This window comes from Spea bombifrons, chromosome 3 (assembly GCF_027358695.1).
Source record: "Spea bombifrons isolate aSpeBom1 chromosome 3, aSpeBom1.2.pri, whole genome shotgun sequence".
In the NCBI taxonomy this organism is placed as follows: domain Eukaryota; kingdom Metazoa; phylum Chordata; class Amphibia; order Anura; family Pelobatidae; genus Spea; species Spea bombifrons.
Genome location: NC_071089.1, coordinates 33,630,604 through 33,645,802, shown reverse-complemented (window position 1 = coordinate 33,645,802; position 15,199 = coordinate 33,630,604). Strand labels below are relative to the sequence as shown.

General features: G+C 40.1%; 1 protein-coding gene across 2 annotated transcripts in view; it reads left to right on the top strand.

Moving 5' to 3' along the window:
- Positions 1-1,253: 1,253 nt before the first annotated feature.
- The window catches only part of VTA1 (vesicle trafficking 1), a 93,952-nt gene continuing 80,006 nt past the window's right edge, over positions 1,254-15,199 (top strand). For both annotated transcript variants that reach the window (XM_053461058.1, XM_053461057.1), the window contains exon 1: positions 1,254-1,466. In XM_053461058.1, the coding sequence (XP_053317033.1) occupies positions 1,361-1,466 (106 nt within the window). In that variant the 5' untranslated portion in view covers positions 1,254-1,360. The remainder of the gene's footprint in view (positions 1,467-15,199) is intronic.

The following is a 15,199-nucleotide window of genomic DNA, read 5'->3' as shown; positions in this document are numbered from 1 at the left end:
CCTGCTTAAGCCAGTACATGTCCGGGCCCGTCTGAAGTTTGCTAGAGAGCATTTGGATGATCCAGAAGAGGATTGGCCAAATGTCATATGGTCATTTGAAACCAAGGTAAAACTTTTTGGTACAAACTCAACTTGTCGTGTTTGGAGGAGAAAGAATGCTGAGTTGCATCCAAAGAACACCATACCTACAGTGAAGCATAGGGGTGGAAATATCATGCTTTCGGGCTGTTTTTCTGCAAAAGGACCATGACCACTGTAAAGGAAAGAATGAAGGAAATAAAGATATTAACCAAGAAATGATCGTTAGGACCCACAAGACCTAGGGCTAAACGCCATCTATGAGTAAACTCAGTCAATCTAGGGATGTTGCTTCTTGGCTTTCTGACTAAGACCATGATATTATAGCTTCATGAAGAAATCACCTATACATTTTGGGAATAAATTACCCCAGCCACATTTTAGAGTTATTTTTAGAGCTGAGACACCAGCAATGTATTTTGGGATATTGTACATCCTTTCTGATCATATAACCATCAGACTGCACTTCCTTTAGGGCTATTGACACTGGTGGGCATTGGAGTATGCTTCCGATACAACTGAGATCAACATTGCTCATGGCGGACATTTAGTGTGGTTTGTGGTGGACAATTTAATCATGTTCTAAGGACCATCACATCTCTTAGCACGGACACCGGTATCCTTGTACGGGCACTTTGTCTTAAATATTCCCACTTCCTACACCTTTGTCTGCATATGTGTACCATTTCTTCTTCTTTTTTTAAAAAAACAATTTACCCCTCTCCATGTGATACTTTACCCAACTAATATGTTAGTTGCCAGGGTGGCATTGATCATAACTCAACTAACTAAACAGTAGTAACAAATTTTTCCTACTAAAATATTAGCGTTTATAAAACAAACTCTCAGTTTATATATTACTTCCCCTATACTCATGTCCAGTGCAATGTACATCAGTGGGTGCTTTGTATTAAGAGTGACATTGTAGTCCAAAGGCGCATTTCTGACAATAGTATCCATTACACAGCTCTCACCCTACTTCATATTCATTAAATCCTTTATGCGCCTTAGCCCTAACGAGAGGCTATTCCTCCCTATGTCACTTGTCTTCCCTTATCTGTTAAAATAAACTCTGCCAGTGCTTTTTCGGTTCGTACACACAATTCCTCTCAAAGCTTGTCACCCTCCCTCATTCTCGGGCCGACCGCCCCCCTTCCTTTATACGCAGGCGGAAGCGGAAGTGTGATCTGTGTACGCTCTTTGCTTTTCTCCCTGTGACAGCTTTTTGCTTGGGACAAGCACTCCTATTACTTGCTCTTAGTACTCAGTGTATATTCACAGTATGGCGACCCCGCTGCCCCCGTTACCCCCACAGTTCAGGTCCATTCAGCATCATCTGAGAACAGCCCAGGAACATGACAAAAGGGACCCGGTGGTGGCATATTATTGTGAGTAGACGTTATCTACTTTGAGACCCGATAGTATACTCAGCCTACTCCTACTGCACATTGATCGCCTCTAGTATTTCTATATGTTAGTAGTATAATATAATTGAACACCACACTCACCGAGTATATATATATATCTATCTATCTGGAGAAACAGCCACAATGTGTCCAGAATGTCTACTTGAGACTCATGTATGTTTTATTTAACAGAGTAGTGTCCTGTGTTATACTATCGGTATCCGTATATTCCTGAAGAAGGGCACTGATCATAAGCAATGTTGCCTCAGAAAACACATTGAGGGAAGTATTATGATTGTTTGACCATAAACCATTCAGTTAGACAGTCTTTATAAATCTAGAAAGATGGGTTGAAAAAGTTTCAAATGTGTTTTAAATTGTATGGCTAGGTTGGTAAGTAACTTCCATCAACTTCCCAACTGCTAATTAGATTTTCATTTTCATCATTAGTTATTGATTATTTATCATTATATTCCCTGTGTATTGACATTGCATCAATGCTTACCAAACAAAATTAGGGGTGTCACGAGTGTCAACACTGATATAAAATATCAGGCATGATGACAGCCGAAGCCCCGTTAAATGAAAATGATTGAATGGTAGCTCTTGGGTTCAGATGAACTCATGAAGAACTTGCTGCTTCCTACAAAGTTCTCCTGCACCCCTTATTGACATTGATTATTGATTGAAATTAGAGTTTGACAGCTGCTTTTAGCAAGCTTTCTTATTAGCCGTTCAGATGATATGTAACGCTCAGGTCTTGAGAAGTCACAAGCATAATATTAATTATTCGCTTACAGTTCAATTGTTCTTGAGAAAAGTAAAACAATTCCCATCTCTCTATGTGGCCAATAATACAATTAACCCCTTCGTGACAAAGGCTGATTTTACTTTTTGTACCCTTTGGGACAATGGCCGTTTTAGCGTTTCTGCGCTGCTCGTGTTTAGCTGTAATTTTCTTCTTTCCCGTTTACTGAACCCACACAAGTTATATATTGTTTTTTCCAGGACAAGAAGGGCTTTCTTTAGATGGCATTGTTTTGATTGTATCATATTATTTACTATTAAAAAAGTATAAAATATGGTGAAAAATTTAGAAAAAAATTTCTTTTTCTAACTTTTAGTTGAAAAATCTTTTACTCATCTATAAAAGGTAATGAAAAAACCTGCTAAATAGATTCTACTATTTGTCCTGAGTTTAGAAATACCCAATGTTTTTATGTTTTTTTGCTTTTTTCTACACGTTATGGGGCAATAAGTACAGGTAGCGTTTTGCTATTTCAAAGCCATTTTTTCCAAATCTGGTAATTCTTCCCCCCCATGTGCCATTTCGGGTATCTTTGAAGCTGGCCAATGCAATTTACCCCATCAAATCATATATTTTTGAAAACTAGACACCCCAGGGTATTTCAAATGCTAGTATTTTAACTCTTTCCATGCACCATATCTACCACCAGTCTTTGTTTTTTCACACACATTTTACTTCAGGTATGAATAAACAGGTCCTGGTATATGTCATAAAACACCCCAATATTTGTTCAGCAACATCTGAGTACACCGATACCTCACATGAATGATTTTGCCTGGCCGTTTGGGGGGAAAAAGGGCCACATTTGGGGTATGCGCATTTTTCAATGTTGAACTTTGGCATTTGGGGATCCACTACCCATGCCCTATTTGGTACATCTTTGAGCCGGGCCATTTCAGTGTGCCCAATAAAACCATGTATTTTTAAAAAACTAGACACCCCAGGGTATTTTAAGTTGCAGTAGTATTTTTTTGTGTGTATTTTTCCCCACACACCTACTTTGTGTATGAATTTACAGCTCCTGCTATATGCCGCTGTCACACAACACCCCAATATGTGTTCAGCAACATCTCCTGAGTACATCTCATGTGTAAACACATGCATGGGTTTGTCATTTTTTGGGGGAACTTTTGGGATGTGTGCATTTTTCTAATTGGAAATTAGATGTGTGGCCCCCCGTGTTAATTGGGACAATGTTGAACCCAGCCAATTCAATTTGCCCCATCAGATCATACATTTTTTTAAAGTAGACACCCCATGGGCATTTAATATGCCAGTATTTTAACTCTTTCCATGCGAGAATTGGTTTTAACTAGGGCTGCAACAACTAATCGATAAAATCGATAATAATCGATAACGATTTCATTATCGATTAGTTGAATCGATTTTTATCGATTATAAAATGAGGGTTTTTTCAGAGCAAACACTCTGAAAATACCCCTCATTATATAATCCGTTTAGTCTGACTCACAGCAGCAGCTCCTACTTACCAGTCCCTTCCTGTAATCACTGTGACAACTGGCCCCGCCCCTTCCTTCTCCCAGAAGGCCAGAACCACATGGCTGTGACACTCATCTAACTGTAGTATAAAATTAATATTTGGGCTGCTGAAAGTTAGGGGAGGTGGGGGTTAATTTAGGGGCAGTTATGGTTAATGGGGTGTTTAGGGTTAATTTAGGGGCAGTTATGGTTAATGGGGTGTTTAGGGGAAGCTATGGTTAATGGGGTGTTTAGGGTTAATTTAGGGGCAGCTATGGTTAATGGGGTGTTTAGGGTTAATATAGGAGCAGCTGTGGTTAATGGGGTGTTTGGGGTTAATTTGAGGCAGTTGTGGTTAATGGGGTGTTTAGGGTTAATTTAGGGGCTGTTGTGGTTGATGGGGGTCTTTAGGGTTAATTTAGGGGATGCTGTGGTTAATGGGGTGTTTAGGGTTAATTTAGGGGCTGTTGTGGTTGATGGGGTATTTAGAGTTAATTTAGGGGTAGTTATGGTTAATGGGGTGTTTAGGGTTAATTTAATGATGAGGACTGAGGGTTAATTTAATAAATTTAATAATAATTTGCTCACAAAAATATATTTTTTATATATATATTTTATTTTTTGTTGCGTTTTTAAAATTTTATTTTTTTTTTTACATTTTTTTCAACTTGAAGGTTCCCCTGATAGTGACATCAGTGGGAAATTATTTTTACATTTTACTGTTTACTATGTTACTATTTTTTTTCTAATTATTAATTTTATTTTTTAATTTATTTTTACTAATCACACTGTGGTTAGAAAGCTGGGCTCCATTGACTTGCATGGTTGAATGCATTACCTGTATTCAACCTGCAACTGGAGCCAGAGTTCTCTAGAGGGTCTGGAGACCATCTAGCTAACTTTTTCATCTTTATTATTTTTTTTCCCGGGCTGGCGCCATCACAGCACGTCCTGGGGTAAGTGTTCGGTGTCGCTGAATGCCTCCTGATCGAGGCATTCCAGCGACACCATTTAAGTTTAGCATGTGATCGTTGATCGCCTCCTAAACGCTTTTAAAACAGGCGTCCGCCGCCATACAATGTATGGCGGATGTTGACGCCCCGGGGAGGGGCCAGACATGGCCCCTAGTGCCGATCGTGGTGTTGCTGAATGCCTCGAGGTCGAGGCATTACAGCAACACCGTTTGGGTGCAGAAAGCGAACGTAGATCGCTTTCTGCACCCGTTTAAAGTCATGACGGTCCTGGCACGTCAATTGTCGTTAACCGTTTGTTTTCCGGTGATATGCCCAGACCGTCAATTGTCATCAAGGGGTTAAGGAAACCCCTAGGCTGTACAATTTACATATGCCGATTAGCATTATGTGAAATGTGTTTATGTACCTCAAAAAAAAATGGCTGAAGCGGCAACCCAGTAGATAAGGTGGAAGATAAAATCACTAAATTGACTTACTAGATTAACATAATAAAATAATAACTGGTAAGGAGACTGGACAGACAGCCAAATACCATTGAAGCTAGTAGTATACTTACAATGTAACAAAAAAGTTACAGATGATGTTTATGTTCCTATTAATAGAAAGCAATGCTATAAATTCTATAGGCTTAGATAATCCCCAAAAGAACAAGTCAGAGCCTGTCCACTACTAATATAGTGTGGATGTCATAGGGCAGGGGTGTCCAACCTGCCGCCCTCCAGCTGCTGCAGGACTACATCTCCCATAATGCTCTTTCAGCTAAGGACCTGGCATTGGAGTATGGGAGATGTAGTCCTGCAGCAGCTGGAGGGCCGCAGGTTGACACCCCTGTCATAGGGGAATGGTTCCTCTGAATCTAACTGAACCCCCTATATGCCACTCTGAATCTAAATTATAACACAATTATTATTTAACATCCAAGCCTGCTATTACTAATCCTCACTCCTAATGCTAAAAATGAAAAGACCAGCATTGTCAGTGGTTATTTAAAGCCAAAGATTAATTTTGCCATACTACATAGCTCCGTCGGGGGAACCAGATGGGTTGGTTTGGTAGTCTTTAAAAAGAATGTAGCTGATTTTCTAAATGGTGCACTTTGGGAGAACCCCCAATTATTAGCGTCATACAAGAAATATCCATCGGCAGAGACAAATCATAGGAAGAATGCATTACATCCACAAACCTAAGCCATGTCCATCTGTCATATCATCTGTGGAGACCCATAATCATAGAAACGTAACATCCATAATTGAGCAGTATCAGTCGGCCATCAGAGATGGTAATTTAACTACATACCCTTTGGTCTGCTTGACTGCATCTCCTGCTTGGCCCTAGGTTTCTGTTGTCTTGCATAGTCTTGTCCAAATACATCAATTCCTTTGACAGAAATAAACAGACATTTATCAGTGACTAACCTTGTGACTGAAGATGTGACAAAAATATTGCTATATGTAGTTTGCTGTATCAAAGACCCTGGTTTCATTACTTTTTTGTTTTGGATTTTCTAAAGCAAAGGAAACCTCAGCAGTTGGGGGAAGCTGTTGCAGTAGGTGTGATCAGAGAAATGGTGGCGTAGACTATGGCATACATGTGATTTCCCTTATTCTCCCAGTTTAGGACAGGTAGCTCTTTTTCTTGCATAGAACAATCTTCTGGAAGGCTGATAACCCTGTTAGAAAGGAACAGCTTAACAGTGATGTAGTTTTGGATGGTATTGTTATGAGGTCACTTTTTCAAACTTTGTGACCAAATCCAAACAAGTTAAGTTAGGATTTAGGGGTGTATTCATTGAAGAGGGAGTTGGCAGAAACATAGAATTTGATGGCAGATAAGAACCATTCAGCCCATCTAGTCTGCCCATTTTCCTTAACTTACGGGTTTAAACCCCTTTCAGTCTTTGGTCAGGTCATATAGTGAGGAAAGCTTTATGTCTATCCCATGCTTGTTTAAATTCCCTTATTGTATTAGCCTCCAGCACCGCTGCTGGGAGGCTGTTCCATTTATCTACTTCCCTCTGAGTAAAGTACAACTTCCTCACATTACATCTAAGCCTCTGGCCTTCAATTTTTAGACAATGTCCTCTTGTTGTAACATTGCTCCTCCTTTCAAATATGCTTCCTCCTTTCAAATATGCCTCCTGTACTTTGTTAAATCCCTTTAAATATTTATAAGTTTCTATTACATCCCTCCCTCTCTTGTTTCCTCCAATCTATACAGTGAAGGAAAAAAAAATTTGATCCCCTGCATGATTAGTCTATAATTTTATTTGAACAGTGAGAGACAGAATAACAACAAAAAATTTAGGGGCTGTTGATGGGGTCTTTAGGGTTAGTTTAGAGGATGCTGTGGTTGATGGGGTATTTAGAGTTAATTTAGGGGATGCTATGGTTAATGGGGTGTTTAGGGTTAATTTAGGGTAGTTGTGTTTGATGGGGTATTTAGAGTTAATTTAGGGGTAGTTATGGTTAATGGGGTGTTTAGGGTTAATTTAATGATGAGGACTGAGGGTTAATTTAATTAATTTAATAAAGTTAACTTAAGGTGCAGTTAGAGATAAAGGGGGGGGCAAACTAAGGGGAATCTAAATCCTGGGGGCGGTGAAGATTAACCCAGTACTTATTTATGAAAGTATGGTGTCAGTGTGATACGAATGGGTCTGTGACTCTATGAGGGCACTATGAGATATCGGGGGGTATAAGGCATATCTGGGGAGGATGGAGAGACATATCTGGGGGTATAAGGCATATATGGTATATAAGGCATATGTGGGGAGGACGGAGTGGTGTATCAGGGTGTATAAGGCAAATCTGGAGCCACAGTGGCATATCTGGAGGTAAAGTGGAGTGGCATATGTAGGGAGGGCAGCGTGGCATGTCTGGGAGGCAGTGTGGCATGTCTGGGGAGGATGGAGTGGTGTATCAGGGGGTATAAGGCATATCAGGCACAGTGGCATATGTGGGAGGCAGCGTGGAGTGGCATGTCTGGGAGGCAGCGTGGCATGTCTGGGAGGGAGCGTGGCATGTCTGGGCTCAAATGTGCATAAATTGGGGGGGCTGGTTGGAAAATAAAGACAAGAAATGCATTTTATCAAAGTTTATATTTACCATCGTTTGTTTATTAAATTATTTTAAATAAATGAAAAATTTACATTCATTTGTTTTATCCGATTTAATCGAAAAAATAATCGGCCAACTAATCGATTATGAAAATAATCGTTAGTTGCAGCCCTAATCTGAATGATTCAGAGAACTGGGTTCCCTGCATCAAAGGGACTATGGATGGGGCCATGTACCGTCAAATCTTGGGTGAGAATCTCCTTCCCTCAGCCAGGGCATTGAAAATGGGTTGTGGATGGGCATTTCAGCATGACCCAAAACACACAGCCAAGGCAACAAAGGAGTGGCTCAAGAAGAAGCACATTAACCCCTTCAATCCTTCAATGTCGGTTCAGCGATTATTCTCTTTTCCTGTGAATAGTGTTCCCATATATTGTTTTTTCAAGGAGAGATAGAGCTTTCTTTTGATACCATAGTTGGATGATTAGCTGATAATTTAGAATGAGAAATTTAGTAAAAACTAGCGAAAATTAGAAAAAAGCACCCAATTTCTTTAAAATTTTCCCTCTGAATCCTCACAAAATTGGGTAAAATCCCCTCCAAGTTTATCAATTCTGGTGTCCTGATTTCAGAAATACCTAATTTATATAGATTTTCCGTACTTTCCCAGCACTTATAGGGAACATAATATAAGGTGTACATTTTTTGTAGAATTTTTTTATATATTTTTTAATCTTATTTATTTATTCATTTATTTAAATATATTTTATTTTTTATATATTTTTTTTAAAAAAAGAAGGGCAGGATGTACCGGTATGTCCATAGGGGATTCTTGGGATGCGTTTTTTGGATGTACCGGTACGTCCATAGGGGACTGAACGGGTTAAGGTCCTGGAGTGGCCTAGCCAGTCTCCAGACCTTAATCCCATAGAAAATCTGTGGTGGGAGCTGAAGGTTCGAGTTGGCAAACATTAGGCTCAAAACCTTAATGACTTGGAGAGGATCTGCAAAGAGTAGTGGGACAAAATCCCTCCTGAGATGTGTGCAAACCTGGTGGCCAACTACAAGAAACGTCTCACCTCTGATTTTTGTTGTTGTTATCCTGTCTCTCACTGTTCAAATAAACCCACCATTAAAATTATAGACTGATCACGTCTTTGTCAGTGGGCAACCGTACAAAATCAGCAGGGAATCAAATAATTTTTTCCTTCACTGTACATATTAAGATCCTTTTCGTTTCCTGATAATTTCTGTCCTGCAAACCACTTACCATGTTTGTAGCTCTCCTCTGAACTCTCTCCAATGTGTCGATATCCTCCTGGAGATGGGGTCTCCAGAACTGTACACAATACCGTATTTGCTCGATTATAAAAGGACCCCCACAATTTGAATATTAATTTAGAAAAAAAGAAAAAACCTGAATATAAGACTACCCTATAGGAAAAAGATTTACTAGTAAATATTCATATGCTCTGAAAAATATAATCGGGGTCGTCTTATAATCAGACCTCAAATAGGTCTGACTATGAGACTAAGATCCAGATCCCCCGCAGCGACGCAGGGGACCTGGATCCTCCTGTGTTATGCCCCCCCCCAACTTACAGGTGCTTCTGATTCCCCGGTGCTTAGTCCGGGCAGCGTGTAGAGCTCTACGCGATTCGCGTAGACAACTTCGGCTGCAGCCGGGAGGAGGTGCGGCTAGCAGCGGGGGTTGTCTGCGTCATCGCGCAGACCTTCCCCGGCTGTCAGAGACCAGAGTTCCCCGCACTGGGGCGGCCGGGGCATTCATGGGGCAGAGTGGCAAGCCTGGGGGCAGATGTGCATAACTGGGGAGCAAGTTGAAAAAAAAGGAAATAAAAACAAAATATTTTTCTCAATCATAGCTTTTATTAAAAAAAAAATTATTCACAGTTTACATGAATTAAAATTTACTGGTAAAACTTTTTTCCTGTGGGGCCGTCTTATATTCAGGCTTTCTTTTTTTCATAAATGAATATTCAGATTTTGGGGGTTCGTCTTATAACCAGGGTCGTCTCATAATCGAGCAAATACGGTATTTTTTCATATTAAATAAAAACTATGATTGAGAAAAATGCATGTCTTGTTTTTATTTCCTTTTATTTGCCAACCTGATCCCCCAGCACATCTGCCCCCGGCTTGCCACTCTGCCCCCCTCCCCCGACTTACCAATGCATCCTAGACTTGTCCCCCATGCTTCAGAGTCCTCCACTGCTTGTGCCAGGGCTTCTGTGACTGAGTACCTGAGGGTCATGTCACACTGGCGCTCCGTCATAGAAGCCCCAGCGGAAGTGCCGTGTAGCAGCGAAGGTTGTCTGCACCCATTGCACAGATGTTCAACGGCTGCCAGAGGGGAGGATCCAGGTCTCCTGCAGAGCTGCGGGGGATCCGATCCTCCTCTCTTACAGCCAGTGAACGTCTGCGCGATGGGTGCAGACAACCTCCTCTGATGCCTGGTACTTCTGCTGGGGCTTCTATGCTGGAGCACTGGAAGGTCATGTCATGCCAGTGCTCCGTCATAGAAGCCCTGGCAGAAGTGCTGGGCAGCAACGGAGGTGTTTTGCACGCATTGTGCAGATGTCTACTAGCCACCGGAGAGGAGGATCCAGGTCCCCTGCAGCACTGGAGCTATCTCGAATATAAGACGAGGGGTATTTTTCAGAGCATTTGCTCTGAAAAAACCTTGTCTTGTATTCAAGCAAATACGGTACGCTAGGTGAGGCCTGAGATCTGTAAAGTGGCATAATCACCTCCTTCTTCCTGCTACTAATGCCTTGCCCTGTGCAACCTGCTTGCTTTTTGAGATGCTTTGTTACATTGTCTGCATGAAAAAGTAGCGCTAAACTGGTCCTTTATAATGTACAGCTAAATCAGTGAGAAGAATTTTAAGAAATCTCCCACATTACCTATGCTTTACCTGATGTTCTAGTGTGACCACATCAGCATCTGTTAGCATTGGTGTGCTGTCTAGATGCCTTTTGAGATAAGCCATGTGTTTTAAGGTTATCTGCACCCCTTTTATATAAATTGTTAAATGCTAAATAGTGCAGTATTTGTACTGTAACACTGGAGCTTCATATTGAAACACTCTAATATGGACAACATATACTAATCATTACAACTAACTTGTTTGTCTAGAACGGATGACTAACAAGCCCAACCTGACATAGGAGATGTTATCACACTTAGTATACCAGTGGTTTCATGGCAAGGAGTGGCATCTGCATTCCATTCTTAATACATCACTGTGAGAATTCATCATGTGAAAATTAGGTCACCCTGCAACTCACCTTTCTTTTAACATTCACCTACTTACTAAAGCACAGTTACCATTCATACAGACATAAAACACAGTTTTGGCAGTGGGTGGATCAGAGGTCACCTGTGTATACATAATCACTCCTTGAGACTATGAAGTTCCATTGACATCATTAACACTGTTACTAAAAATGAATTTATGTGAACTGTCAATCAAGTCTTACTGAAATATAAAAGTAAACAGGTTTGTGCACCACAGCCAAACCAAACTTTTTAACAACAGGACATGCGAATTGATCCATCCAAACCGAATAACATAAAAAGTTATGTGGTCATCAATCGTAGCATAATTCTGAACTGATTGTTATATCTATTGTGATATTTAGCAGATGTAAAATATACACTGTCACCACTGAAGATACCTGGGAGGGTACTGATTTAAAGAACGATTAGATATTGTAGCACAAAGCATAGTGAGTTATGTTAGTACCCTGCCAATCATGCCTCAATTAGTTAGAGACTTCTCAAGCATTCTATAGCTACACTAGCTTTGGATATTATTTTAGGGCATTTCAATAAATGTTAATGTAAGTTTCCTTTAGTTTTTGATTGTGAAAAGCATGTGGACACGTGACCACCACACCTGTACTAGCTTGTTGAACATCCCATTCCAGAACCACAGGCATATTTATGGAGTGTTCTCCCTTTTGTGGCTATCCCCTCTTCTGGGAAGGGTTTCCAGAAGATTTTGGAGTGTGTCTGTGGGAATTTATGTCTTTTCAGGCAAAAGAGAATTTGTGAGGTCAGTCACTGCCGTCAGATAAGAAGTTATGGCATGCAATCAGTGTTCCAATGTATCCTAAAGGTGTTCAATGGGGTTAAGGTCAGGGCTATGCGGAGGCACTGCCTCCTCCTTACCAAACTCATCAAACAATGTCTTCATGGAAATGCACCATTAAGAATTAATGTTTTTTTTTGGCATTTTTGCGTTTGTGTTCTGTAAAAACATTTCCATTTTATGCTGGATTTTTTTTTTGTTAAGGCCTTATTGGATGAGTTCATAGCTGTTTTGAACACTAGGTGGCAGTAAAAGAACATAAATAATCAACTATCTACTTTGTATATGGAACCTTCTATTAGTAGGGTTGATATGTTTTACATGCAACTGTCCTATTGAAGTGAAACAGAACAAGCACATTTCACATTTGTTTGCCAAGGATATATGTGGACAGTGGCATGACTAGAAGCATATTATTATTATTATTATGATTATCTTTATATATCGCCAACAACTTACACAGCACTTCTTAATAATACATATATATATTAAAGCTTAAGAGGAAGGCCCTCTTTTTCTAATAGGTTTTGCAATCAGATTCTGCAAAGCTGTGCAAACGGTAGACAGGACCTAACGATTAGTATATATAACGTAGCAAGATAACATACAGAAACAGCAGGTAAGAAGGGACCTGCTCAAAAGGGTTTACAATCTTTAGTTTAAATATGTTTTATTCAGGATTATCCAAGCTAACTGGGAATCCCTCCTACCAATGCCTTCTTAAGTGAATAAACCCCTCCATAAAAGAGCTGGGGAGTAGAACTGACGGTTGTTTTCTCCAGTGGTGTCGTTTTCTAGTGATTTTGCTAGCTAATGTACCCCACCATTCAAAAGTTTGGGGTCACTTAGAAATGTCCTTGTTTTTTAAAAATGCGCAAATTTGGTCCATGAAATAACATGAAATGGATCAGAAACACAGTGTAAATGTTGTATTGTAGTTGATTTTTAATGGAACATCATCATAGGCTTACAGAGGCCCTTTATCAGCAACCATCACTCCTGTGTTCCAATTGCACATTGTGTTGACTGATCCAAGTTTATGTTTAAAAGGTTAATTGATCATTAGAAAACTGTTACAATTATGTTATCACAGCCATTATTGTTAAAATGTTACCTGAAATCAACAAAAGATTTACTCTAGAAGGGTCTTATCCTGTGTAGCTTCTGTGTCTGCTCCACGTTAGTTCTATATGTTTGTCGTGTAAAACAGAAAGGTGGCATGCCCTACAGCGTGTTATTGGACTCAAAGGTAGGAAGCTCTTCATAGATGATGTTTGCACATAGGATTAAAGGATATTATACTCTAAAATAAAGTACTGTTTAACCCTATCAACTCTAAATTGTATTGCTAAGCTGGCCATCCTTTTTGTAATAAATAAGATATACAGCATCATTTAAATATGGCACTATTAATAATTATATGATAAGCTACAACAACCTTGCTTCATTATTGATTATAAAGGGCCAACACTAGTAAGCTAAGTAAAGGTTAGGTAAGCTCAATGTCTAGCTATTCATTTTATGGTTCCAGTGAAGCTTCTCCTGCAGCAGAAACTTAGGTTGGACCTTCATATGGTATAGTGAAGTGGGAAGGGGGTTGAGACCGCAACACTCCCTTTAATGGATACAGAGCCATAGGAAGGGTGAGGTGAGAGAGGCACTTGCCTCGGGCGCAGCTGCGAGGGGGCGTCCGCCCGCCCAATCAGCAGCTACAGCATCCAGGACTGGTAAGGGAGATCACAGATCCCTCTAACCAGCTAAACAGGGCTCTGTGGTGATTCACATTGCTACCACGAAGACCGTAAAAAAAACCAGCGTATCTATAACATTATACATTAGGGAGCACGCGCACCGGCAAATGATGCAGAGTGTTGGGATATGACGTCACCCCAGCGCTCTGCATCAATAGCTGGCGCGTAGTGATGAGGGAGCACTTAAGCAGAGCCCTGGAGTAACAGACCTCGCACTCCCACCACAGGTTGGAAGATGATGAAAGATGAGAAAAGGGTGTAAGGGCTGTGTATATGTGTGTGTGTATGGGCAGTGTTCGTGTAAGAGCAGTGTAGGTATTTGTGTGTGTAAAAGCGGTGGAGTGTGAGGACAGTGTATGTGTATATGGGTGTTAATGGGCAGGTGTGTGTAAGGGCCGTGAATGTGTATATACGCATGTGTGTTTGTAAGCGGGTGTGTGTAAGGGCAGTGTAGGTATTTTTATGTTTGTAAGCTGTGTGTATATGTGTGTTTTATGGGCAGGTATGTGTAAAGGCAGTGTGTTAGGGCAGTGTATGCGTATATCCGTGTTAATGGGCAGGTGTGTATAAAGGCACCATGTATGTGTGTTTATGGACAGGTGTGTGTAAAGGTAGTTTAAATAAAATCACCTCTGTAAAAAAAAAAAAAAAAAAAAAAAAAGCTGGGGGTCACAATTTTCTATTCCCGCCTGTGGCGCAAAAGGAGCTAGCTATGGGTCTGAGTGGAGAGACCAACTTATGGTTCAAGGTCATGCTTTTTGTTACCTCAAAACATTTAAACATACTGATGCCTCACCATTCATCACTCATTGATCAATAATTTAATAGCATCATGATGCTACTTATTATTTTTGCAGGAAATGCTTATTTGTAGCTTTGTAACACAGAGAAGTATTTTACAAGATTAAATATTTTATTGCCATATGAGGAGAAAAAGCTCTCTGTTTTATTGTGAACAACCCTTTGAACAAATAATTCAATTACATATCTATTTTAGTTTTTTCCTTAACACGTATGGTTAGCCTGTTAATTTATAGTGATTGGGTGTCCCATATACAGTGAGAATTTGTATTACACCTCTGCACAGATATTCTTATAATGCCATGTTTAATACTACTGCGAAGAAAGCTGCTGGTTTTCTATAGGTTCAGAGCTGGGTGTCTTAGGATTTTTTTAACGAAAATAATAAAGTTTCACGTTGCTACAGAATTGAAGGCTTATCCATCAAATCTCCCAAGCAATCCTTCATATTGCCAGCAGTCAAAATCATAAAAATGTGCCAGTTAAGGAAATCTGTAGTATTGGACCTCCCAAGTAAGCTGGCTATAAGTAATTGCAGTTAAGGCCCTTCTACACTAACAGCTTTACATCTATAGTTCTGGCTAAAGGAAGGCTTCGATGTTGCAGTTTATCTCCACTACTTTACTTGAAATCTTAAAGCATGTAACACTGAAATAAGAATTAACAAGAAGATGGAGACGGAAACTGTATTCTTATATAATGAATTGGGGTTTGATAATTTGGTATATATTA